The following is a 27,961-nucleotide window of genomic DNA, read 5'->3' as shown; positions in this document are numbered from 1 at the left end:
ATTGCAGTTTCTGGCCAATCCACTCCCTTAGACCATATGAACACACTTGGCAGATTGCTCCAGATTCTGGTGTGTGTGTGTGTGTGTGTGTGTGTGTGTGTGTGTGTGTGTGTGTGTGTGTGTGTGTGTGTGTGTGTGTGTGTGTGTGTGTGTGTGTGTGTGTGTGTGTGTGTGTGTGTGTGTGTGTGTGTGCGTGCGTGCGTGCGTGCGTGCGTGCGTGCGTGCGTGCGTGCGTGTGTGAGTTTGAAATAGTCCTGTGTTTTCTTATCATGTCATGGAAAACCTTTTATCACCGTCCCACCGAGGTGCATCTGCTCGACGCTCTGAGATGCCGCACCTTTCATTTATAGAGAGTTGAGGTTGAATCGCTACGATGGTGTGTATCCAGGACTGCAACTGTACACAGTACGAAGAAAAGGGACCTTCAAGGTCATCAGGGTCATCCGTACTCCTGAGACAAAATCAGTTCTGGAAATGTTTTGTTTACTTATTTGTTTATATACTTATTTACCTGAGGATTCCGCCGAGTCCTTCCCTGTCGATGCTGCTCGGAGGCTAATTCTTTTGGCAGCTGTTCGCTGTGCTTTCGTTGGAGAAGATCCAGTCGCAAAAAGACAGAAATCCAAGGCCTGGTTTGGAAAGGGAGAGCGAGTGTGCATGTGCTGCTCTTCCTCAGAGCACATCATGGATCATCTCGTCTGAAAGGAGTCCGCCGCAAACCGGAGTCACAGGCCCTAGTTGGGAAGTTCAGACGAACTTGTATGTAAAGGTGTTTTTTTTTTCCAGATCAGCCGAATAGCCACTTTTGTAGTCTTCAACCTTGAAGGATTCTTGCGTCGGGCGTTCTGGAGCTGATTGTGTATACGTGCGCGTGTTGCTTTTGGTCCACGCAACCGCACTGTTTCTGCAGAACGCTGGTACTGCCCAGTTGAATTTGACAACTACATTCACAGATGCCTCGGGAGAGAGAGCAGACTGGCTTAAAAATGAACTGAAGACAACAAAGGAAGCTAGAGGCAGAACCATTTCAAAATGGTTTTGATCCGACGTTTCATTTGCTCTTGGGAGCGTCTCCTTCTAATGGAGGAAACAGAGGATCAATCCAGCACAAAATCAAAGACACGGCTGCTCTGTTTTTGCCCTTTGTAACGCGAGCAGGGGCCTCCCTCCCTCATGAAGGTACTTCCTTAAAAATGGCCAATTTCCTCTCTGTGCCCATAACCTCAAATTAATAATCCCACATAAAAGAGAAAAGCAATCAGGACATAACATGGGCCCCTACGATATGGCCAAAAATCTCCTCGTAGAGAACAACTGCGCCGCGATTTCCCTGGGTAATTATGAAAGGCAAGGGGAGAGGGAGAGAGAGAGAGGGGAGAGAGAGAAAGAGAGAGGGAGAGAGCGTGTAAGTGAGCAAACAGAAGCAGTGGTCACTGGGAAAAGCCAGCACGACGGAGAACCGAGCCGCAGCTGCTACCAATAGATTGCGTGTGGGATGAATTAAAAAGTTGAACCTTTCCCCGAGTTCTATTCAGATGTCTGGTGTGCGGTGATTAATCATGGCCGTCAGGATGTGTAATCCACCCCCCCACCATCACCACCACCACCCCCCCTTTCAATGGGAAACAAAGGCTGAGACGCTTGGCTCCGCTGCTCCCCTGTCCAGGGGCCTACGTCCTGTTTGGATGAGCACAATACCTGATACACAGAAGATGGTGCACAGTCCACAAGAGCCCGTACTGATGCAGTCGGTCCAGTGGGAAGAGTAGGGCTCGCGTTCAACCTGGTGCCACCTACGGACGGCAGAATGAATATGCATGGAATAGTCTAATTGTCTGGAGTCGGAACGTCATTTATTGTTTGTGATGGCTTTGGAGGCAAGGACCATACTGCAGTGTCAGAATGAGTTAGGCATTTTGACATCAAAGACATAGATAGAAGGTATGACCAATTATGTTTAGCCTATGCAGTTTTGTTCTTAATTGTGTTACTCCATTGTATATCTTGTATACTTATTAAAGACGTAATCAGAGCATGAATGTGTTAAAGGATACTAGTTCTTCTATAGTAGTGCAAGTTCAACTTGCATCCTCATTTAAATTGGTATTGCACTTTTTTCTCATGATGGTTCGGGTGAGGAAGAGGGTAACTGTAGGTTCTCGCCGCCCTGTCCCAGTTCTCAACAAAGGAGAACTTTCATCCAGAGTACACTAATCTAAATTTGTCCATTACAATACTACGTGACTAGAATATCGAAGTCACCAACTACAACGGCATCACCACGGCCCTGTGTTGTATGAGGGGTTTTTTTTTTTTTTTGTATTGTATTACCCCTTGGTGAACTGGAAGTCACATCTCAAAGCTGTGGCAAAGAGCTGATCTAGTTTAAGAAGCAGCGAGAAAGTCAAGAGCCAGCAACATTGGGAGAGGAGAGGGGAAAGTGTGTCATCAGCATAAAAATAGAACCCTGCTAACGAATTCCTAATCATATCCCTCGTCTCCTCTAGGGAACGTGCTAAGGAGGTTAGCGCACCGAGTCTTAAATGAGAAATTCAGGCACTTAAATGAGAAATTCAGGCATTTTAGTCTCCTGTATCATTTCTTGCCATTGTAGGGGCTGTAAGTGTTATTGATCACTGAACTCTGTAAGTCTGAACCATATTGGCTCTATGGTGTAGGAACACTACTCACCCGCCGCTGCCTACCGGTGTTACCGTTTTATGACAGCTGATAAAAAATACAAGGGATTGAGGTGGAGAGTGATGCAGGTGCACACTTACAGATTTTGAGGTACACCTCTGGACGTGTGAGATGGTATTTTGAGGTGCACCTCTGGACGTATGAGATGGCATTTTGAGGTACACCTCTGGACGTGTGAGATGGCATTTTCAGGTGCACCTCTGAACGTGTGAGATGGCATTTTGAGGTACACCTCTGGACGTGTGAGATGGCATTTTCAGGTGCAGGACGTGTGAGATGGCATTTTGAGGTGCACCTCTGGACGTATGAGATGGCATTTTGAGGTACACCTCTGGACGTGTGAGATGGCATTTTCAGGTGCACCTCTGAACGTGTGAGATGGCATTTTGAGGTACACCTCTGGACGTGTGAGATGGCATTTTCAGGTGCAGGACGTGTGAGATGGCATTTTGAGGTGCACCTCTGGACGTATGAGATGGCATTTTGAGGTACACCTCTGGATGTGTGAGATGGCATTTTGAGGTACACCTCTGCACATGTGAGATGGCATTTTTAGGTGAACCTCTGGACGCGTGAGATGGCATTTTGAGGTGTACCTCTGGACGTATGAGATGGCATTTTGAGGTACACCTCTGGACATTTGAGATGGCATTTTGAGGTACACCTCTGGACATTTGAGATGGCATTTTGAGGTACACCTCTGGACATTTGAGATGGCATTTTGAGGTACACCTCTGGATGTATGAGATGGCATTTTGAGGTGCACCTCTGTAAAGACATCTGAATATGCAAGCTAACAAAACAAAGGTTGTTATTGGTCTAATTGAGATAAGAAAGGAACAGCATGTATACATTAATGCTGTAGTTTCATATAAAGGACATAGAAGGGGCGTATCTGGAAAATGTCACATATCAAAACTGAGGTTATGGCTGAAAACCTCAGGACCTCCGCATTTCGTTAGAAAGCTATGAGATGAATAAGGGAACATGCTAGCAGAAGGGCAAACAACTAATACCAAAATGCTCATGAAAATTTCACAAGTGGTAAATTAAGGAGGAAGGTGCCCATTGTAATGGCTGATTTTACACCCAGCTGCATCTGTGATGCTTGTATGCTCAAATCCTCCAGATGTGTCCACTTTGAGCTGAACTGGCACATTATTGCCTGTGCAGCCTATCCCTACAGACAGTTTTCAGATGAACAAAGACTAGCATGGCTAATTGCTTATAGTCAGTGACTAGCATACAGCCCTAACAAACAGCCAGGCGACACCTGTGGCTCTGACAAACACCAATGCGACTGAACGGCAACAGTCACCATGGTGAAGAAACAAACGCACACAGAACTTAAAGTGGTCAGACATGTTGTGGCAGGTGACGCTGCCTTTTGTGACCAGTATTTCTGCCTGAATCTCTCTTTATCTCGGTCAATATGCTGGAGCACAGAAACTTGAACTAATACACAAAAGTAGCCTGCCAGTTTTTTTTTTATTTTTTTTTTTACTTCACTTCTGAAATACTCGTGATTTGTGGAGTTCAGTTCTCCCCTTGGTATGAATGGTAATCTATAGTGAATTTTAGACAGCATGATAGTTTGTGTGTGGTGTTCTGTGTGTTACAGTAGAGGGAAGATGCATCTTTGTGGGTGTTCTCTGTCTCTGAAACAGTGACAATAAAATTTTTGAGAAAATGGGTTTCTGTGGCGGAATCGTCATGCCCTAGGCGTATGGTAATTGCATACTTTAAGAAAAAATGTCTCTCATTATGTGCCTCCACATAATGTGATACTAAGCTTATAAGCAGACAGCTGCCTATCGTGGCATATTAAGTTCAGCATACAAAAATCACGCAGCCTAGATCGCATTCAGAATACGCTATGAGAGCTAATCCTGAATTTATTAAATGCACATGAAAGTGAGGTTTAAAAATAGAGTTATCAAAATACCATCTTAGATACTGTATCTGGCAGATCCTTGTAGATTGACATACGTGGATTTGCAGAAAGTAGACAAACACACCCAGTCTGATCAAAATGTATTATGCAAATACAAGTTGTCTGAGAACACATTGTTGTCCCTGCTTTCCTACGTTGAGTTGAGGGGCCCTCCAGTTGCCTGGGCTTGTGGCTGTGTTGGAGCCTCTGTTAGGGGTGTAAAGGGTTGGGCTGAGGAAGACTAGGGTGTTTGGGCCGGGTTTATGGCAGTGTTCAAGTGAAAACGAAAGCCTGTCCCTGCCTGCCAATGGAGCAGTCCGCAAATGCAGCACAAAAGGTTTCCCTGGAGTCAGGCTGAGACGGAGATGAAGGAACCTGTGTGTGTGTGTGTGTGTGTGTGTGTGTGTGTGTGTGTGTGTGTGTGTGTGTGTGTGTGTGGTGAGGGAGTAGGTGCTGCATATTTGAACAGTAGAATGCTGACATGCTATAGTTTCTAAATTGACCCCAATGGACAACCTGTCCTTGCACTGTTCACGTTTGTCTGTTGTGAATTTGCTCATTGTGAATTTGATCATGGTGGCCAAGAAGTGTTTCATCTTTCCCATGCTTTGCATGGTGATGGTGGATTGCATTAAAGCATTACTTCATAACATAGTTATAGATTGGTAATAACAGCTCTATAACATCTGGATGTAGCTCAAAGCTGTATGTAATGGTTTAGTGCTCATTTTGTGCTCCCAAAAATAATGTTTTTTTTTTTGTGGTCTGACGAGTAGCAAAGCACCCTGATCCTGCTGGTGATACATCAAATTGTAAAGAGATATAGAATTAAAAGTACAAGGAAGGCTATCAAGTTCAAACTAAAAACCTCTCCCCTCCCCCACCGCATTGAATTTACACCTCTGGTGTTGAATTCACACCTTCAGTGCTGAATGCACACCTCCAGTGTTAATTTCACACCTCCAGTGTCCATTTGTGGGCAGGACTGCTTAAATAAACGCTACAGTTAATTCAGTGCTAGAATCAGATCCATACCATTCTGAAGTTGTGGTGGAGGTTATAGGGAGAAAAGGTCTAAATAATTGATTAGCGAGGCCACAACAAAATATGGTAATGAAATGTATTCGATCCTTGTGGATTCCCAAGCAAAATTAAACCTGTTGGCTCTGGGGAGACTTGAATGGGCCATTTGTGTTTACCCCCGCAAGCCAGCTAATGGCCTCCTTTACAGTTTCAAGTGTGGTATATTCTAAATGTGAATTGTCTAAATAAGTCAGTTGCTCGGACTATATTTGCTCTGCACATCGTTTCCCTTTATGGCTTCAGGGTGTCTGTGATCTGCAATGTACTGTTAACATATCTTCTGAATGAACAGATTTACCCCAGGCTACATTCATACCGTTTCCATAAATCGATAGTGATGACTCTAATGTCAAATTCAAAAGACCACCAAGTGTAGAGGGTGGTGGGTGGGGGGGCTTCATTATAGGTGGCAGGTTTTTGTGGTATCTTTGAAATCCCTGGAGCTAAATGAACAGGGACAGCAACACTACTTAATGCAACGTAGCCTAGCAACAGATATTGCCACGACTTCTAGAACACACTCTCATATTTATGTTTACATGAAAGAATGATTTGTCTGTCAGGCTGATGGGTCCTAATGTCTCTAACTCCCACAGAAGCACTCCCGTTCTCTCTCTCTCTCTCTCTCTCTCTCTCTCTCTCTCTCTCTCTCTCTTTCTCTCTCTCTCTCTCTCTCTCTCTCTTTCTGTGAGCATATGTGGACTGTCACTGACCTTAGAAACATTTCACAGTCCCTTGAATATTTACGACGCGAAAACAACGTCATTGTTTGTATTACTCGCTGCCTGAGAGAAGATCATTAAAAACCCCGCAGACACTCCTGAACCTCTCTCTCTTCAGGGTCTCCTTAATGCAGAATGCAGCTTCGTCTTATGTCTGTTAACAGGGCTCTATTTTGACTTCAAAACCTTTGCTCTGCCTGATATAAAGTAAACAACAGGTCGTGTATACGGGCAGGAGACGTGGCGGCTTTAGCATGGCGTCATGGAGCTTCCCCTCATCTAATGCGTCGCTCTCAGAGGTGTGGGATTTTCAGTGTAAATTGGACATATTGTAATATATGAGGGTGCATTAAGGGTAGGCTACAGGAGAAGGATGCAGCTTTGGTGTCTGCACTTCCAATTTCATTTCTCTGCCTGGTGTTTACAGCTCTGAATGGCCCACAGCATAATAGCATTAGGAGCTATGCTTGAATAATAATGTTTTCATATTGCACATCAGTGATAATACAGCTCTCAAGGTCTGGCTCTGAGACAGGGGAGCCGAATTTAAAACTTCACGAGCAAGTTTAACCGTTAATATTTAGTGGGAGTGGTGGTGGTGGATTGGGGGGGGGAATGAGCCCTTAAATTTTGATAAGCTTGCGCTTTGAAATCGATGTGTCATTTCATACATCTTGGTCCCTGCTGTCAGATAGTCGTGTCTGAGTAAAAACAAAAAGATACAAAAAGAAAGAAACTTGCATCTTTTTCTTTTGTGTGAGACAATGGTGGGCTGTCTTGTCTTGTTTCCATAGCTACATAGTAGTTTAGACGGACAAGAATTGTAGCTGCTGACAACAAGGAATCAAGCGATACTCCAGTGACCTTCTCTACAACTAGGAACGCTGTTAACGTCGCCTTAGATCAACATAGGCTTAAGTTCTTGGTGGTAGTGCATTCTGGACATTTTGCAGCCACCAATCAAATTCAGTCCGCTGACCCTGAAAATGCACCAGATCCATATATCTCCGGAGAACTTAAGATCGTATGGATCACCGTTTACTGAGACACAAAAACATAACAGAATGACTGAGGATATATTATATGCATAGGATTGGGAGAAAGACACGAAGGAAAAGACAACCTTTACACCACGACTGGACCATAAAGGCACTGTCAGATTGCTAACACATCCCACTTTTTGCCACCTGTTTCTTTTTTTTCCAGGTTGTATAATGACTACAAATGATGTACAGGTATGACAATGTACAAATGTTCAAATGTAATTAACTTCATACCTTTGTTCATATCTGTCATCCCTTTCTGTCAGCTGCGGAGAGCGAGAGATTGGAATTTGTCAGCCAATACTGTCAAAAGGTTTGTAGCCTCGCATGACAATTGTAAGGCAGTCATTTGAGCTGTTGCCAGTAAAAGCCTCTCGACATTTTTTTTTTCAGGGATATCTCTTGCAATCACGGCCGGCTAGGGGCATTAGCATCAGCGCTATCAGTAATGGCTAATAACAGAGTAGGAGCTCAGCGCACGAGCGCCTGAGTGCGTCTTATAACCCCACCCCCACCTGAATGTTGTAGCCTCGCTCTCTGTGCACCGGAGGAGCCCCGACACCTGGGAGCGCTTTTCGCTGTGCGCTAATGGTTTTATATGGGAGTTAATCGCCGCCGCGTTGTTAGCCACAAGCGCGTCTTTGGCTCAGGGGTTAGCGGAACGGAGCGCGGTACACATCACGGCCTTTTTACGAGGTGGAGGCCGGGAAAGAGGGGGTCCGCCGACGCCGCTAAAGAGACAATAATGACAGCCATTCACCGCAATCCAATTATGCAAAAGGGAGTCTAAACAATTCCATCATCCCCCAAATTAGATTGTCCTAACGAGATAAAGGCACCAATTAATCCTGAGTTAATTTCTATAGCTCGTTTTCCCAGAAAACACTCTAATATGCTAATGCAAATGAGAGGCAAGAAACAGACACGGGCCATTCTGTGAGGTTAGCACAGAGTTCAGGTCATATAGTTTGTCCGATTCAGCTCGGATAAGAGACCTGTATGATGAAAAACTCGATATTGTCAATTTTACTATATATTATTTATTCATATTGGGAAATATTTATCTAACATGATATTCTGTTGTCTGTAATGTAAAATGGGTAATGTATGCCAAAACTATTTTCAAATGTCTTGTCAAAACTTGTAATGAATTCATATTTTGCTTGTGTAAGTTGAAACTATTGCAAGCAGATCTCTGTTTAATCTTGTTAAGACCTCGTACATTGCAGGAAATGCAACAGGTGTAATCCCAGGGTAACGTCTTGGGTATAATAATCCCAGCATAATGCTACGGGTATAATCCCAGGATAAAGGACTCTGAGGCCTACTGCATGTTTTATTCTGCAGACCAGGCTCTGATTCAGAGGAACTGAGACATACATAATAGCTATATTTGAATCTAGCTCTTTAAACATGTGCAATGAGCAAAAATATATTTAGAAATCACTTGGCTTTAAGCAATAGTTCTGAGGTTTTATATTGAGCTTTGAGTCATGCTTCCAGCTACAGGATGGTTTTCGTTTTTCAGAATCAGAATTTAGATTTAGATCCTTCTGTATAAGTACATATGAAATACCCCCCCCCCCCCACAAGTAGAGTCACAAGATGCACATCAAAGCAGACGTCTATGTCCAACTGACGTTCAGTTTATCCCAAGAGCCTTCAACTTCCGACTCCTTCCATGAACCGTAAGTATGAAGCCACTCTTAAGGATCTTCGCCGGAGCCCCAGGCCCCAACCAACACGGCCCCTCCCAACCCGGCCCCTCCCCCTGCTTTGTTTAGACCATCATCCCGAGCGGCTGCAGAAATTCCTCTGCTTTGTTTTAGAAATAAAGCCATTACGGATTCGGTTCATCATCATCATCATTATCGTCCTCACAGTCCTAATTGTTTGGCTGCCAGCTGTCAGGCGGTCGGATAATTGAGTAATCTGACATTTTTGCGACAGTTTCCTGAAACAATCTCCCCATCACCAGCAAATGCTTGTTTGTCTAAATGAGGTGCTTATTTCCAGGGGGGGAGGGGGAGGGGAAAGGGAACGACTATAGATTTAGACATTTGGTAAAACATTGCAGTAGTTGTTTGTGTTCATGTAGGACGCAATAGGAATATGAAATATATTTTTCGGGGCTGGGATTTGGTTCGGTTCTGTTTTCACAGCAATCCCAATGACTCCAAATAAAGAGATGCATTACATAATCCACCATTATACGGTCCATATTTTAATAATTATATAAGTCAACCATTGCAGCCCATCCATGTGCGGAAGAATCAGACAAGCGATTCTTCTCCGTTCACATTGTATATTGTCTATAACGACAATATGCAGTGTATGCCACCAAGGTTCATTTACATTGCTACACAGTAGCCTCAGCCACTCGAGTATATCAGCTAATTACCTACGAAAGAAGGGTATCGACAGGTGGCGACCAGCGCATTGATTCCAGGCTGCTGCCAAGGTCTGCAATCTGAAATGCTAAAGAGAGCTTTCCTGGGGCCCTGAATCCCATTTTATGAACACTGTACAGCGAATTCCTCCACACACGCTCGCACTTACACAGTTCTGCGCTCGACAACATATAAACCCGCCCCGCCGCCGCAGTGTAGTCAGAGGGTTAATGCAGTGCCGTTCGTAGGAACGTGGTGCACCAGGAGGCTAGAAGGGGAAACATTGAGGAAGGCGTTAAGACTGCAGGTGCCAATTCAAGCATCTCCACCCCTACTAAAAATAACATGCTGTTAAAGAGAGAAGGCTCATGTAGAGCCTGTATTGTTCTGCAAAGAACAAAGGCAGACATGTCTGGCTTTATACGGCTGGAGCATGAGTAGTGTGATTAACAGATAATGACCGATCTCTCGCTGCCGTCAGACTCGCGCGTGTGTGTGTGGAGGGGGTTGATCGTCTGTCCCCACCACGGCTGTCTTCTCTGGATTTTGCCAGGCACTCGTGATAGAAATGAAAGAGCCCCATAAAATGGCTGCCCCGCTCCCGCGCTCTCTCTCTCTCTCTCTCCCTTCACTTTCCCTCCTTTCTCTCATGCGCCTTCACAAGTCTTTGAAACTCTTTGTGCCACGCTTCTCCCTTTAGACCGCTACTCTCTTACTTCTTCTCTCCTCACTCCCTCCACTTCTGCCTTTACATCCTCTCTTTTTTCCCTCTGTCCCTCCACCCTTCTCTTTCTCCTCTCTCTCTCTCTCTCTCTCTCTCTCACTAAGAGTTATTTTTCATTATGGAGAGCTCCAGCAGTAAATATGGTGCTCCTCAGACCACGGACCCAGCCTGAACCGCTGACCCCTGGCGTCTCGCGCGCTGCCCCCAAGGTCCCTCGTCTCGGCGGCCTCCCTCTGCGATCGTGTAGCCTGAGCCCCCCCACCCCCACCCCCACCCTCCTGCACCCGTAATTCACCCGCCTGCTAGATCGCCTGCCAGCAGGTATTGATTTTTGTTTCCCCAATCTCCAGGAGAGAGGGAAAGAAAAGATTAAAAACACTTTGTCAGTTTGGTGGGGAATAAGAATTCTACGCCGGGGATACCTTGGACTGTGAGGGGTCAGGGCCGAGGTACATCTTTATAGGTTTAACTCGTTCCTCGCCCAGAAACGTCCCACCACCCTCCACGCCATCCAGCCAGCCCTGCATCTGCAGTGCGGGATACTGGTCTTCTCATTAGCGGGTTATTAAGAGAAGGCACGCATGGGTGATGAATTCTCCTGCTCATGGAGATGAAGCTGTCTAGCGTGTGGGATTTTGCCGGGCCTCGACTCCGGAGTGAATTATCTGAGGTAAATCATTTCACGGAACAAAGGTTCACCTTAGGTGCTTATCAGGGGCGAAAACTCATCGCTTACTCAGAGAGAGAGAGGAGTGAGAAGGAAATAAGAAACAAAAGGGAAAAGAAGGAAGAAGACAGTGCTTTCTTTGTGTGGGATCAACATGATCACTTTCCTCATGTAGGATCAACACGATTACTCTGATCTCATGGAGAATTAGTAGGAATTTTAAGTAGGCCAGTACAAAGATGTTGGATTTATTTTACAAGAAGCTGCATGAATAGCTATAACTACTAAATTCGTTCCTGGCTCTGTGTTGGTGTATAAATTATACGTCGCCAAATTTAGCACCAGAGGGACCATCAAATGAACATACTTTTTGGTTTATTTGGTTCATGCAAATGTATATTTACTGCCCCATAAGTGAACCAGCTCTTTGACTTTGAAGTCTAAGAAGTGTCTTGATATATGTAGGCAGTCCATATCCTCCCCAGTTCATAATTAGTCGACTGCCTGTTAGTTCAATCAATAATATCTGTAACAGCTCAAATCTACATTTTTTCTTAAAATTGTTTTCTTCAGTCCTTAGAATTATGCTTCAATTCTTGATGCCTATGTTGCTATTCGCACACTGAGTACAGGAGAGTAGTGCTTGACCAAAGTATGCATGTACATGTAATCAAATCAAATAAAATATATTTGTATAGCGCTTTTCACAACACATGTTGTCACAAAGCGCTCTACAGGATTTACAAGGTTAACAATCGTATGGGTCCAAATCCCTAATGAGCAAGCCAGAGGTGACAGTGGCAAGGAAAAACTCCCTAGATGGTGGGGAATAGGAAGAAACCTTGGGAGGACCAAGACTCAAAAGCAGAGGTGTCAATTCCAGGCCCAGAAAGCAAAAGTCCCCACCAGGACTCCGCCCAAGCCCAACAAGTAATGTGTTAGCAGTTTCGCAAAGACTTGCAGTCTGTCCTACAGTCCTAATGGGGGCCCTCAGAGAGAGTGCTTGGCTGTAGTGGGATATCTGAAGTACTGTGTATTTTTGGGTTCGGGTTGTTAACGATTAAAAATTTAATTAAAAGCACACAATAATTAACAAAGTAAAAGTAATTAATAAAGAACTTTACTGTCTTGGCAGTGCTATTTATACGATGAAATTTAAAAAAAGATTCTTTTTTTTCTGGATTAATATGAAGGCGCATGTTCCATTTGTAAAAATAAAATGAAATTTAGAGATGATGTGTTCTTGCCTTGACATAGTGGGTCATGGTGATCCCCATTTAACCTGCATAACTTTACGACCCCTCTATCCCAGTGTTTCTTTGTACATGTCTTTGTAGTGGGAAACTGGACAGCAGTCTGTAGTAATGAAACTGTAGTTCCATCACTTACCTCACAGTCAGTACCTTTAGTACATCCCGATAAACCGCACATTTTAAAGTTAAACGTTTTCACAAACGGAACCGGTCACACTTTCATTCACAGTGAAATCACATATTAAATTAACACCTATATAGCACAATGAATAGACCAGAGAAGGGTGGTGCTACCGCAGTCTACAGTGTATAATACAGTGTGCATTACTGATCATTTAACACCAGTGATTATGCTCTTGTTTGCGCTCTTTGGGGATGCAAAAAATGATTCCACAATCGTGCTGCTGTCAATGCTGTCAAACCAATTTAATATGTCCTTTTTTTACCCCTATTTACCATTTTTCCATAGATTATTCTTCTTACCCTGAGCATGTGTGTCCAGTGCTTGTTCAGCAGTATGTGTTTCTTCCGTATCGTACCACACAACCTGGTCATGTCCGGTCAAGTCCTTCCCCACCCGCCTCTGCTCACAGGCTGCCGTGTGTACGTCGTGGCCCCCCGGTGCCAGACCCCATCTGGTTCAAGCTCAACCACTCCATTCTACTTCAGACCCAGCACTGGGTGCCAAATGGGTCTTGGGCCCCTACCCACCACTGCTCTGTCTGCTCTTGGGGGGGTGGCATACAGCAGACCACACGGGCATGACTGATATGCCAGCACTGTTGTTAAAAAGTAGTATCATCCCAGTTGCTGCTCACACATTTAAGACGTCTGATGGAATTGTCTTGGAAACCCTTTCCTCAGTAAGGCCTTTCCGGGTTGTGTTTACGCATATCCAGACAAGCCCACTGTGTGCTGTCTTTGCCTGACTGGTGTATGTATGCATGTCATAGGTCCATGTCCTTTGGGATATTTAAGTAGAGAGTGAAATTTATAGCTACTGAGATTAGTTGAATTTAATTTTCACTTGAGACTCTGGTGATTTTATTGTTAGTTCTAGAATTTGATCCAGTATGACTTCAGAAGTTCATTTATCACTCAACAGTGGATATTTTACTGTATACAACTGAGAGCAGTGCAGAATAGTATCATGACATTTATACTTGCTATGTTTGCGTTGAGGCTGTTTGGCCTACGACCCTCTGGCATTTTATTGTACTGTATGCTACATCGTCTTTGTTTGCAGGGAGAACCTTTATATGGTACGCAGACCCAACTACGAAATACCTGAAAATCCTCAGAGGGTGAAGTAAGTTCTGTGTTTAGAGGCGTATGGTTTTATTCTCTCATGCATATTCATTTCCCAAGACTTCAAGCATGCATATTCATTTCCTAAACCTTCAAGCATACAGATTTGTCACATTTAGACATCCCCTCACCATCATATATAAACACCAGCCTGTATGAAAGAATGTGCTTTCCCTTTTCTCTTTCTTTCTTTCTTCCTTCCTTCCTTCCATCTAGCCTTCTGTTCCTTTCTCCCTTGTCCCGCCCCCTCCCCAGCCCTGGCCGCGGTTTGTTACGGCGAGCCATTGTTCCGCCATGCATTCATCCCCTCATTTCCCCAGGCTGGCCAGGTGAGGTGTCCGTGTGGAAGCGCGCATGCATGTGTGTGTGTGCGTGTGTGTGTGTGTGTCACTGGGGACCGAGTGTGCATCCATGCCTGGACACGTGGCTTTGTCTGCTTCCTGGCACCGTTCGCCACCCACCAGATGTTCACATATATTATCCCGCTCCTTCTGTGCCACATGTTTCATGGGAAGCTTTCACTTTTCTTTCTTCTCCCTGTGAGGCGCATCCCTATTGTCCCGGCACTGTTTGAACCCTTTTAACAATCCCGGCGACACGCTTTTGCCCGTTTACAGGGCAGCTTTGCAGCCTCTGTCCTTTGGGCCAGTGAGCCCTTTTGCTCGGCCGTGATAACGAGCACGAAACGAATCAGTCGGAGAAGGTCGCGGAGATGGTGACAGTTATGGCTCCGGTGGCACTCGAAGATTCACCCGCACACCCGTGATCGCACTTTTTGATTTTTTGTCTTCCATGAACGGTGAAGTTTAGTAATCGATGCTGTGTTGCTGATGTAGTAATGAGCAATGCATGTTGCCCAGTTAAACTGGGTTCGTTTTTTGTCATCACCTTTTTGTGGGTTTATGAAAAAATAAGTGTGCACCACTGGAACGTGACCAGAGGTGTCAAAAAGTTTCAGAACTTGTAAATTCAGAATTTGTGAATGCTGTTTACAAACAGTTCCATGGTTTGCAGTGACATTGGTTAGAAAGCTTTTGATAAACTCTGGTGCCAGACTTCTGTAGATAAATAATCAGTCTTGTCCATATTTTCTTTAAATGAAGAAACACACTGTCGGATAATGTGGTGCTGTTTTCATATTCCGCCCAGATTTACACCCTTGCGAGTGAATGTGAGCCAGGTAAGCGCTGACTTCACGTCCGAAGAGCCAGCTGCCATGACAGCTCTGTGACATCCGTGCCATACAGCCCTCAGGCTTCAGACAGGAGAACGAACCTGGAAAATCCTGCAATGGGATGATGGTACATGTGCGCGCGCACACACACACACACACATTCTCTCTCACACAGACATATGTACACACACACACACACACACACACACACACACACACACACACACACACACACACTCACAGTGACTAGCAGCAGCTGATGGCCAGGTGGAATTAGGGCAAGCTGTCTGCAGTGTCCACTTCCCCCGTAGTGACAGTTGTGCGGATACGCCGACGCTCATTAAGGCGAAGGCGGGGGAGGGCCTTGGCGCGGGGTGTGTGTGAGCGTGTGTGTGTTATTCACATTTATTAATTCAAATCTGAAGCCTGCCAGTCGATGGAGGGACACGTCTTCTTCGTCTGTCCGAGCGGAAGACGCACCAGCCTGACACACCGATTCATTTGTCTTGTCATCGCTGGCAGTCGGATTTTCCCACAGTACTCCCGTGAGGAGTCACACGGGATTTTGGAGAGGCAGGGAAAAAAAAAATCAGAAGGGAGGTGGTTAGGTAGAAAATGTACTGTGACGATGAACAGCCTCTTTATTAATGCAAATTAGCCTAGAAATATGCGCCGGAGAGTTCGCGACTGTAAATTCTGGGATTTATTGCAATTTTTGTTCTCCCATTCGCCCCAGTCAAAACCTGCAGCACATCTACGAATGCTGTAAGAGTTAATGCAACACTTAAACTCAACATAGCCTTCACTGTACTTCCATCCTTCAGTCTCCCTGTGCAAACAAATTAGGCTTTTTTCAGACTTGCTAATATGGAAATGCAACTCGATGCATTTAAGCATGTGGACATGCTGATGACCCGCAGAAGTTCAAACCAAGCATCAGAATGGAGAATGCTTGGAATAAGAGAAAATATCCACTGAGCGTTCTCTGGGTGAAAGTGGCTTGTTGATGCCAGAGGTCAGAGGAGAACTGTCAGAATGGCCAGATTGAACGGAGAGAAAAGCAATGGTAGCCACTTGTTACAACTGAGGTATGCAGAAGAGCATCTCGGCATGCACGACACATTGATCCTGAAACAGACGGACTGCAGCAGCAGACGTCGACACCGGGTGCCAATCCTGTCTGCTAAGAACAGGTAACTGCGAAGAACAGGTAACTGAGGTTACAATTCACATGGGTTCACCAAAAATGGACAATAGAAGATTGAAAAAATGTTGCATGGTCTGAAGAATCTTTTTACTGTGACATTCAGATGGTAGGGTCAGAATTAGGTGTAAACAACACAAGCATGGGTGCACCCTGCCTTCTCTCAACAGTTCAGGGAGATGGTGGTGTAATGGTGGTGATGGTGTGGGGGACATTTTCTTGGCACTTTGGGCCCCTTAATACCAGTTGAGCATTATTTTAAAAGCCACAGCCTACCTGAGTATTGTTGCGGACAGTGTCCATCCCTTTATGACCTTTATGTTATGATGGCTACTTCCAACAGGATAATGCACCATGTCACAAAGCTCAAATCATCTCAACATGACAACTCAACATGACTATGAATTCACTGTACTCCAGTGGTCTCCACAGTCTCCAGATCTCAATCCAATGGGGGCGCCTTTGAGATGCGGTGGAACGGGACATTCACATCACGGACGTGCGGCTGACAAGTGTGCAGCAGCCGCATGACGCTAACATGTCAATATGCAAGAGAATCTCAGGAATCACACGCTGTGAGGAATGTGACCAGCACCTCGATGAAACTATGCTACAAAGAATTAAGGCAGCTCTGAAGGCAAAAGGGGGATACCTACAGTAGGTGTACCTAACAGTGGCCAGTGAGTGTATGTATATGTGATGTAGACAGCAATGCTATGTATATGTGGATATGTGTATAAATACCACACACACACACATATATATAGTTTTATCACCTACTAGGCTGCTCTTTGTGTTCCTCTCTTGTCTTTCTCTACTCTGGGTAGGTTGGAGTGCTGGATCAGCAGATATTCCGCCTGCTCCTGCTCTAAGTGGCCTTTCCTCTGTGTGTGTGTGTGGGGGGGGGGGGGGGGTCCAAGGCTGATGCTGAGTGGCCTTCTAGTCACATCCCCTTGACATTTTCTCTCTCTCCATTCTCCCCCCCCCCCCCCCCATTCTTTCTCTCTGCCTCCGAGCAGCTTCTCCGCAGGCGTAAATGACAATGCTTCGTGATGGGCCCCACCCCCTGACGAACACGCACCCCTGACCCTCACCAGGAGAAGAGCGACTCATGTGCTCACCAGCTCGGAGGAAGGACTGACCGCCTCCAACAGTACCGAGCAGCATCACCGGCTACAATTTTCAGGATTCTCAGAAATCTCGCCAACACCGACGCAAAACTAACTCCTGCATAAGTGGAGTGTATACAGTTGGAGGTCTGCCAATCTCTTGAAAATCAGTGTAGGCCCCCGTTTATGTGTCATGGGGTGAGGCTGGTCAACTTCCACTACATGCTTTTGCTCTAAATCGTGAGAACACCCCCCCCAACACACACATACATAATGAACAGCCAGCTAAGAAGCTGCCTCACTGCTCTCCCTGCAAAACCATCATGGGGTCATCAAAGAAACCCCAAAAGTGCTGAGTCACCCACCTGTCCCATAACCTTTTTGTGGCTCGATTAAACTTTAATCCCTCCACGTGATCATATTGTTTAGGTGTGGCCTGTGTCAAACTGGCCTGGACTGGACCACTGGACTGGGCCTTCACGCCACAGCCTGCTTCTTATTCCCATGCTTGGGAACAAGCAAGCCCCAGCCATCTGAATATTTCATCAGGGTCTCTTGCAGAGAAAAGCCCTTGGACCGTTTAGCCAGCCAGCGACTGCCAGCATTGCCCCTACTTTCTGCTCACTGCTAATCAATAGATGATGTAAGGGGCTTGATCCCATACTGTTGCAGTAAAGGTAATGCTAAACGGTTCAGCGAGGGCAGATTCTGAGTATCTGTAGGTGATTACAGATGACTGTGTGGTGGTGACTGAGATTCTTTTAGATCTTTATATAATAACTAAAGCAGGCATTCCTTGTTTTGTTCCAGATGATGGTGTTGATTTCTGGACTGACTGTGTACCTCTTAGTTATCAGAGAGGAAGAGTTGCCAAAAGAAAATACATTTATAGAATAAAAGCACGCTGGACGTTATATTCGTTTTACTAAATTATTTGTAGTAGACTGGAGCTTCCAAATCAGAAAAATGGGCAAAGAAGGGAGGGATGAAAAATTGTGTGAGAGAAATGGACAGAAGGTCAGTGAGGGAGAGAAAGATGAAAGGAGAAAAAAGATAGAGAGTGAGTGAGCTTAGGCGATTGTCCACTCCCCGGTGCCTCAGCTCACGTTAAAATGTGCTCGGCTGGAGTATGAGTATGCAGATCACACGTTGTTAGCGGGAGCGATTTAGATGAGCTAGCATAAACGTGAGTGAAAGCATTGAACTTGAGCTAGCGTTCTGTGGCTGCACAACGAGCTCCTCGCGCCACTGGGAAACAAGAAGTGCTGATGGCGGAGGAAATCCACACGGCTCCAAGTCCACGCCCCTCGTTTTGGTCCTCTTGCGAGAGAACGCCTGGGACGCCTGAAAGTGGGTCGTTATCAAAGGACGCTCTTCGGGAACGCCGATTGGTCATCGCACGCAATGATGCGCTCTGCCATTATGGCCAACGGGGCGCTATTCGACTGTAGCTGGCGCAGGGCTGTACTTTCGCGTAAAAGTCTGACCTGAAAAATGCATATCATTAGACTTGCGCACAAAGATGCTGAACTCTTGGTTTTCCTGATTAGACAAAAGGAACAAATGGATTGCGTCGCTTTGTGCTTGTGGCCATAGTGATGGAATCTGTGATATCGATAGGGTACAGTTCCAATGTACCCACATACACACATGTTCCACTCAGTCTTTGGATCCTATTCCACCGGGCCCTTTACATGACTAACCAGTCCTCCTCTTGCCCCAATGAGAGTTATAAACGAATTAAGCCTAAGTCTGGCTGTGACACAAAGATGTCACTTTTCCCCCAAACAGGAAGGTGTTTCTGTCTTGTACCATTATTTTTGAAACCCCTGTTTCTGTAGTAATGTGCTGCAGATTCACTATTAAAAAAGAGGAAGCGTTAGTGTTAACAGTTGTGCAGAGTTAAAAAGATTCTGCCATTTTTTTTGTTAGATCTGTTGAATTTTACAGGTGTTTCATGTCCCCCCCCCCCCCCCCCCATATATTCTACCCCTTCTATTACCCTTTGAGGCTCAACATATATGATGAAATACTTAATATACTTGATAATACAACCAGAATTTTTTCTCATCTTGATCTTGGTACTTATGCTATTAATATTTCAGTAACCATGTCCACATTCACTACATTTGAATGAGGCAGATCTGCCTGCTCTCTCAAAAATATCAGGATGATCTATGATGACACATTTTTGTTATGGACTTCATTTTTCAAAATGATTTATAAAATCCTTATCGTGGCCATTAAATGAACGATACAGATCTTAACTGAAGCCCAGTTATACAAATGGTGCTGGATACTATCATTATATGCTGGAGATATTCAAAATAAAATGTTTTTAACAGCCTACTTTAAGACATTATGCCATATTAAAAGCAATACTTAGTGATTATTGAACACTATAAACATATGTCGTTCATAGTAACACACACGCACGCAAGACTTTCTGGGCAAAGTGTTGTAATTTATCTTATTAAAAATAATGTCAGGTAACACACCTCACATAGTAATGATGAATATCTTCATATAAATGTTCGCAGGTCCCACACTCTCACAATGTATAGTTTCATACTCTCTGAATATCCATTTCAGTAACAGATGTTCCGGCATGAGGATGGGATTTTTAATCTTTACTGGTCCATTCTCCTGCACCTCCAGCTAGTGCGGGACATTTCAGGCATGAATGTGGTTCCATATTAAAAGCCACAGGCTTTAACGCCATTAAACGGCTTGGCACGGCTATGCAAACTGCCTGCCTGATAAATCTGCTGAATTACAAAGAGCATGCAAGGGGAAAAAAACCCCAAATAAATAAATAAATAGAGTAGAATAGTATGTATAGCCATTACTTATTTAATCTTATTTAATCATGTTTGTATTACAGGATTGTAGGATATGCAGTATGCATATTGCAGCATGTATAATTGCCCTTCAAAAGAAGGATACATTACACAGTGCTAATAGCATATTCCCACCAAATTTGTCATTCGATCTCACTAACTGGGGATTGACACGCTTCCTAACGGTTACCACTTGCGAAAAAATCCAGAAGAATAAAACTGAAATGAAATTATCCATTGACAGCTTGACAGAAAATGGAGGGCCTCGTGCGGGTCGCGTGGAGGGGGAGAGCGGAGCGGTTGCGTGAAGCACGATTATTTATTTCATCCTCAACCCCTATCCATCACGGTGTTGCCACCCTGTCCGGTCCCAGCGCTAACGCCGCATCTTAACGCTGATTACTGCGACCCACCTACTATGGGACATGATTGACGTGCGTTGAAGAGTTGAGGCGGGACCAAACGCCGCCGTCGTCCAATCGCGTGTCGTGGGCGGGGGCTGCTTGGCGAGAACATGTAATGTGTCAGTTCTGAAACCGACGCGAAACAAAAGCAGTTCGCTCTTTACTTTCAGCGCCTCAAAAGCGCGTCTCGCTCGTCCCGAAACCCGTGTCGCTCGTAAAGCTGTCGAAGAAACGAGGAGTTACGCTTCACCGTCGCAGCGAGTGCCGCTATAACGCAGAGAGGGTTAAGCAGCCCTGTTTAAAGTTGCTTCTGTTCTCCTGCTCAGAGCAGGAGTGGCTTGTGCCCGAAGCGGCTGTTCAGATCAGGTTTCACCCAAACCAGCTGTAAGGGAATCAACGACGAGGTTCTTCTGTCCGTGTAAGCGAGCTGTGGAGATTTAAAAAAAAAGAGGAGAGACGGAGAGTGTTCGGTTGGGGGGGAATCTGCAGGAATTTCCCCAGAGATATTACTTCTCTCACTGAGAAGAAAAAAAAAGTGCGAGTTCGTTGCACCGAGGTGGGAAACAACGCCGAGGATGGACGAACAAGCCCGGCTGATGCACCCTCACGGAATAGGCATGGCCGGACACCCCGGCCTGGCGCAGCACATGCAGGACGGCACGGCAGGCACGGACGGCGAGGGGAGAAAACAGGACATTGGAGACATATTACAGCAAATAATGACCATAACTGACCAAAGTCTGGACGAAGCGCAGGCCAGGTAAATCGACGGTGTCTTCAAACGACGTTTGTCGCGTACAAAACCCGCCGACAATTAACGTAAAACAATCAAGCTGGTTAAAATGAGCAATTACGCCCACTCGGAGCGCAAGTACACCGAGGATAACGAGGCGCCTCGATATCGCAAACTTCAGACCGCTCTCCTGCTTTGATAAGTCCATTGCAACTCTTTTCGCAACAGCGTTTTCCGTACCGTATGATAAAAGGTTTCACTTCAAAATCAACACTCTTCATTTAGGCATGTCCACGCTTTCGATTTCCGATTGTTCTGCATCTGGCTGCTTAGGAGTGAGAAGACGTCGATTAAGCTGTAGACACAGCCTACATGTTGCGGATAAATTCACTTCTGTCTTCTAAATATCGTTTTCTACATTTTCTCCCAACACTCGCAGCAGTAGTGAAATAAATAAATATACAATAATTTTCTAAAATAAATTCAGGTTCTGAATACATGACTATAATATTGTTGTGCTATGTAATTACTAAGTGATTACACTGAATGTGGCTATGATGAAAGTAGAATCGAAATTATGTTCTACCACTGTTACCATTTTGAGAAATCTTAATATTGTCGCAGACTGCAGAGGTTTAGAATAACCGTTTCACCCTGGTGTAAATCATTTATGTAAATACCCGAATATCAAATATTCGATTCAACCGTTAGATAAAATAGCTTTGAACCAACAAGTCTCATTTGAGTTTCATAATTAAACTTAAAATGAAGTAGAGGGAAAAAAGATGAACAATAAATATACTAAACAGGTTTGTGTGACAAGTGTTTCTCTGAGTTTAGGTTTTTGTATACATAATGTCAGTGTGAGTGTTGTGTGTGTGTGTGTGTGTATGTATGTATGTATATATATATATATATATATATATATATATATATATATATATATATATATATATATATATATATATACACTCACACACACACACCCACACACACTAATGGGGAAATCGTGCTTTATGTCTAAATGGTGGAGGTCTGTGTGTTCTAGCTGTTGCTTACTGTTTGTTCTGTCATTGTTTTAGTACTTTCCTGAGGCACTGACAGCTGTCTAAAACTGCCGAAATCCTGCCATTGGCACTCTTGGCTTAGATTTATGTTTATTCAGTTTTACTGAACTGTATTTAATTGACAGGTCTGCGATGTGCTCTATGACACAGCAGCGTCAAATACATTGTGGATCCGTTTTAAATATACGGGTTCTGTTTTTGTAGATCAGGTGCACCCTTAGCAGGCCACATTAACTAAATGTCTGCTATTTACATTTTGTGTTTCTGCAGGAAACACGCGCTGAATTGTCACAGGATGAAACCTGCTCTTTTCAATGTACTTTGTGAAATTAAGGAAAAAACAGGTGAGTCCTTTCTTTCTTGTACACTGCAGACATTTATAGAGCTCAGAAAGTGGCTTTCTAATTTAATTTCTCCAAAACAGCAATACTGTAGTGTTCAGCTGTAAGCAACCATATTACAATATAATCTTTGAATAACAGGGGGGAAGTATTACTGGATGACGCTCGTGATTTAAAAATTGTTATAGAACAGTAAGTACAATAACAAATTATTAAATGACCTCTTCCCAAAAGTTTGCTGGCATCATGTGGCCCTGGTGCATAATTTATTTTTAATACACTTTACTACGTTTGTGGAAATTCTCAGATACCACTATGGTTGCTGCATTCCATTATTATATTGCTTTAGGGTGCTGTGATTTGGTTGTGGTTTGCGTGATTGTTGGCTGTGTACTTGGCAAAGTTCATGTCTGAATATCTATTTGTTCTGTAATAATTGCAGTTTTTTTTCCTCTAGGCTTCTGGCAATTGTTTGGAATCTGTATTTGATTCTCTCCTGCTCTTTGGCTGAAATGTATAAATCTTTGATCAGTTCAGTTATGAAAGAGTCTGTGAATGATGTACCTGGCAAAGCACTGCTTAGCAGGGCAACGAGAACAGCTTTTGCGGGAATTCTTGTTCTAGCCCCAGCTGTGCCATGTTCATTGGTTGGCTAGTGCTGACCTTATGTGATCGGCCAACCAGCATTCTCCTCTAGGTGTGTCAAGGTGCTTGGCAACGCCGTTTGAATTGATGATGTCACACACATGGAGGAGGATTCCAGGTTTTCCGTACTGTTGTATGTCAGGTAAAATACCTACAGAACTGGGTACTGACTCTACATTGGAAAGGAGCAAAAGGAGAGAAAGATTGCTGTAGAGCCATGTAGTCACGAACGATCATAGACACTTTCTGATGTGTAGCCTTTGCTGTATTGTGATTCCTTCTCTGGTTGCCTTGATCCCAGTGCAGTTTTCATGAAGCAGCGTGTTAAATGGTGCTACATGGCGTTCAGAGTTGCTACAGTTGGAAAGTCATTTGGTGCTTCTTTGACAACAATGGTGAGGCCTTCTAGACTGTGTCAGGACCACAACACTTTTTTCCAGCCACAGGGCGAGCTATACCGTGTTTGTGTCCAATGGGCACTTTCTTCCCTAAAAGCCCCCAAGCGCCGCAAGCCTCTCCTGCAAACGAAATGGGAACAAACCCCAAAAGCCCCCCCCCCCCATTCCTGATGATCTCCCAAATTGTCATTTGCAGATTTTTCACTGCTGGGAGGCAGGAACTGGCACAGCGCCAGGCTGCCTAAGCCCCCGTCTCAGCCGGCACTCCTCCCCCAAATAAAATCCTGCCACCCTCTGGCGAAATTATGACCCAGTGAGGAAGGCTTAGATGGGCCATCACGTTGGGCGGGAGGAGAGGGGCCCCTGGTGGGGGCTGGTTCTCTCCACCTAACTTTTTCCCCCTCCGTCCTCTTGTTTAGCAAGGTCCACAGAGGAGTGCAAGAATTATGCCTGTCTCTTTTGAACTGCTTGGCGTCTCCCTGGGTTCACTCAGAGTTCGTTTCCAAGATGAAGAACAAAGTGACTTGGACCTCTTCCTGGCTTTTTTTTTTCTCTCCCCTTCTTCTTCTTTCCTCCCTTCGCGCTTGCCTCCCTTCCCACACTTCCTGGCAACCAGTAACCTGCGGGGCTCTTGGACCGGGGAGGCGGAGCCGCGTGAAGGCTCGCCACGTTCTGAACGTGCTCGCCCAAACGTGATTGGTTGTGCAGGCCACGCTGCGTCCGCCCGGCGTTCCCTTCCACTGCAAAACACACTTTTTGCTTGTTTGTTTGTTGTTGCCATGGTGCCATGGTTTCCATCTGTATTACGTCTGTTTTACATCTGTATTTCAGACTTCCACGAGCATCGGGTGTTTGTGAGTCCCTGCCGCGCACACAGTACCCCGCCGCTGTGGTAAAGCAGAGGTCCTGGTTTTCATGCTCACCCTGGGACTCCTGGGTCAGGGTACTGCGCGTGCCTGAGTCTCTCTATGATTAGTTAGGTGCATCTGATCATGGAACACGAACACTACTTTTATTTGATTTGTGTCTGTATAAAAATATTGTCATACAGACTCCGGGGACCGGTGATACTAAAATTTATGGGTGTCCTCTTTTTTGTTTACATTGTATGAAGAAAATAGTCTGGGAGAAACTGGATGGAAAATGAAGGTCTGGCATCTTTTTTGTTCGAATGGTTTTGATTTGACCATAGTTTGCATGTGCCTTACAAAATGATTCCCCTTCAAACAGTAAGAAGGAAGCGTATTTTGTGTCGAATGAGAGTGGGTGTGTAACTGCCTACTGTAGATTGTTTCATTTGAAGCACCTTTAGCGAATTGTAAGTTTTCACCCTCGCCCCAAGAACCGCAAGCGTGCTTATTATCTGTCAGCGAGCATTCAAGCGCCGGTGTGTGGTGAGATGTACTCTCACGCTTTTCTGGACCGTCTGCATAAACGGCGACTCAGTTAGGTTTAGACAGCTGCCCAGCTGTCAGTAAAGAAAGGAAACCAAAATAGACACAAAGCGGAGTAGTAATAAGGCAACAGCGTGCCTGCTAACCCGCCGGGTCCCAACGAGTCCTGCTACGTTCCTGAAGCTGCTACGTTCCTGAAGGGAGTTTTAGGAGTGACACGGTAGGGTTTGATTTTTTTTTTTTTGCTTTTGTTTTTTGGCTGTCATTTTGTTTTTAACAGGCAGGCAGTTCGTACAGGATGTGTGTGGATCTATGATGCTTTTTAATGCGAAAGGTTCCCTGCCAATGACGAGCTGTATGTTCTAGGTTTCAGAATTAGCTGTGAGCTGAAGGGATGTGTGTGTGTGTGTGTGTGTGTGTAGGGTGGGGGGGGTTCAGTTCCCTGTCTGCTTAATGCAGGCCTGTAATTTCACAGTGCACAGACAGACGCTACTAAAAATCCGCCTGCACTGCCGACCAAGAAAATGGCTCAAACCTTCGCCGTGACATTTACTGCAAAATGTGCTGAGTGCAGCTCGCCTAAACAAGAACCACCACCGGTTTTCCGGTTTTGTAAGGTTATTTTTAATATTTCTTCCCCTCTCTCTCCCTCCATTTTTTTTCCAAGAGGCAGCCTGTTTCGGACAGTTTTACACCACCAGATCCGTGTACAGTGTCTGGTTATTAAAAATCCATAGCTGTTTGAGTTTCATCAAGATGCCCTGTAGTGCTGCGGACCAATGGCTGCCTTGGCCTATGGAGGTGGCCGGGCTGGTGGCTCCTCGCCCCTTTTTATGTAAATTTGGCCAGGGGTGGTGTTTGTTTATTTATTTTTTTCTTCCATGGGCCAGCCGGGACTCCACCCCATGCCACGGGGGTGATGTCTCGACAAGGCACACCGTGCTCCTGAACTCCTGACCTCGCTGTGTATTTTCACACGCCAACCGGCCGAACGAACACGATGCAGGCCACTGAGCACACGCAAACCCACTCCAAGAGGACTGCAGTGGGTGCGGGTGGGGGGGCTGTCAGGATTTTTCCAGTGCTGGGACTTATTTCGATTATTTGGACAGAGGGACAGTGTATTTGACCATGGTCTGTGCTTATAGGAACATACATGGGCATATTATAAGTGAATGTGTTTGTGAGTGTTTGTGTCTGTGTGTGTGTCCATGGAACAGTTCCAGATGGTTACACTGGCATATTCTGAGTCTCAGTATAACAAGGCAGACATTAATGTCTGTGTTTGTGTGGGTATCGGATTTCTGCACATCCCTTTCTTACAACAGAAGACATCACATGCAGTTTAGCAACAGTGCTTAAAGACTATTTTTTGAGAATCTTTGGTTTTTGAGTGGCTCTTGCAAAATTGTTTAAATTAAAAGTGAAGAGTCTGCTTCAATATCCCTCAGCATTCATAAACTTGTCCCCCCCCCCCTATTTGTGACACATATTGCTGGGTTCATAGTAGGTTAATTATTTTTTATGTTTGTACTTGTAGAATCATTACCATTACATTGAAAATGTGTTGCCAAATTTGAAAAACTCACACAGATGAGCCAACTATGCATATCATATTCAACAAGAATGGCTAATTATTCAACAAAGTTCACTTATTAATTCAACGTTCTAAACCCATTAATGTATATTTGCTGTCTTTGGGAAAAAAGTATTAGTATTGATTTGGGGGAAAAAGTATTAGTATTAGTATAGTTCATTCTGTTAGCAAGTAAGATGCATTCATTACTGTGTTGTGAAAACATTCAAAAGGATGCTATGTGAACGTTGTGTGGCAGGTAACATCTGACTTGGTGCAAATAATGTTAACAGGCAAAACTGTAAGACTCCCGTGAAAAGTAACAAACGATATTTTACACTTGGTTGGCTATCTGAGGTATGCTGAAGTAAAGCAAGGTGTGTGTGAGTGTGTGTGTGAGAAACTAAATAGCCGTTTTCATGGAATTGCGTGTGTAGAACTATACAAACGTGTGTATGGAAGCTTTTGTTCAAGAAAATGAAGTATATTAATATACTGTATAGTGTATATTAATTAGCCAGACTAACCACACTTTCTTTTTGTGGTTTAGACCTGGTGGTCTCATCACAAATAGAAAGTGGACATGTTAACGTGTTTGCTATAACTTATACAGAGGGCTATCACGAAGAGACCACTACTTAAAAAAAAAAACTTTCCGGTCACAAATTTTGTGTCAGGACGTCAGTTGGCAGTGTGGTGCCTGTTAAAGATAAGCTGCATGGTAAAAGCTGAGTCAAATCACCTACCCTGACGAGCACAAACCCCGCGCTGTTCCTGAGTGTACTATGCGAAACTGAGACACCATGTCCTTGCTTGTATTTCTTGTCAAGTGAGTGACAGAACCTTGTATCTGTTCCACACATGTGTCAGGTTTAGTGATTCACAATCTTTAGCCGCCTTCGGCAGACGAACTCTTACCTCAGCCATGTTGCTACTCCAAACATCTGGCCACTTTCGTAGTAGTTGTGGTGTCGGTGGGTTACAGGACAACACACACACCGTGTGCGGTTGATACTTGTGAAGTAAACGTACTTTCTTGTTTGTTTTCATTTAGACACGACGCGCAAATAAATCACACTCGCAAGGTTTTAGCAAAAAAAAAAAAAAAAAAAAAAAAGCTTTGCCCTCGCTTGTTCGGAGCGCGCGTGAGGCGAACGTCTCCTCCGCCGTTCGATTCGGGAGCTAATTGCTAATTCCCGCTCAGGCCCCGCTCACGCGGACATGCCTCGGTACCCCGCGCGCCTTCCTACGAC

General features: G+C 44.7%; 1 protein-coding gene and 1 long non-coding RNA gene across 7 annotated transcripts in view; one reads left to right on the top strand and one right to left on the bottom strand.

The window, feature by feature from the left end:
- Positions 1-290: 290 nt before the first annotated feature.
- On the bottom strand, positions 291-27,816 carry LOC143482864 (uncharacterized). Its single transcript, XR_013122309.1, has 4 exons — positions 27,627-27,816; positions 1,699-1,793; positions 512-734; positions 291-396 (listed from the first exon to the last, which is right to left on the bottom strand). It is a non-coding gene; the product is annotated as an uncharacterized LOC143482864 (long non-coding RNA).
- The window catches only part of pbx1a (pre-B-cell leukemia homeobox 1a), a 49,076-nt gene continuing 41,746 nt past the window's right edge, over positions 20,632-27,961 (top strand). For 2 of the 6 annotated variants that reach the window (XM_076981434.1, XM_076981430.1), the window contains exons 1-2: positions 20,632-21,314; positions 22,625-22,698. In XM_076981434.1, coding sequence (XP_076837549.1) covers positions 21,130-21,314; positions 22,625-22,698 — 259 coding nt within the window. In that variant the 5' untranslated portion in view covers positions 20,632-21,129. The remainder of the gene's footprint in view (positions 21,315-22,624; positions 22,699-27,961) is intronic. The other 4 variants (XM_076981431.1, XM_076981432.1, XM_076981433.1 and 1 more) reach the window with 3 other exon arrangements.

The sequence above is a fragment of the Brachyhypopomus gauderio genome, chromosome 19 (genome assembly GCF_052324685.1).
Source record: "Brachyhypopomus gauderio isolate BG-103 chromosome 19, BGAUD_0.2, whole genome shotgun sequence".
NCBI classification, from domain to species: domain Eukaryota; kingdom Metazoa; phylum Chordata; class Actinopteri; order Gymnotiformes; family Hypopomidae; genus Brachyhypopomus; species Brachyhypopomus gauderio.
Note: the sequence above shows the minus strand (reverse complement) of the source record. Positions and strands in the feature narration are given on the sequence as shown.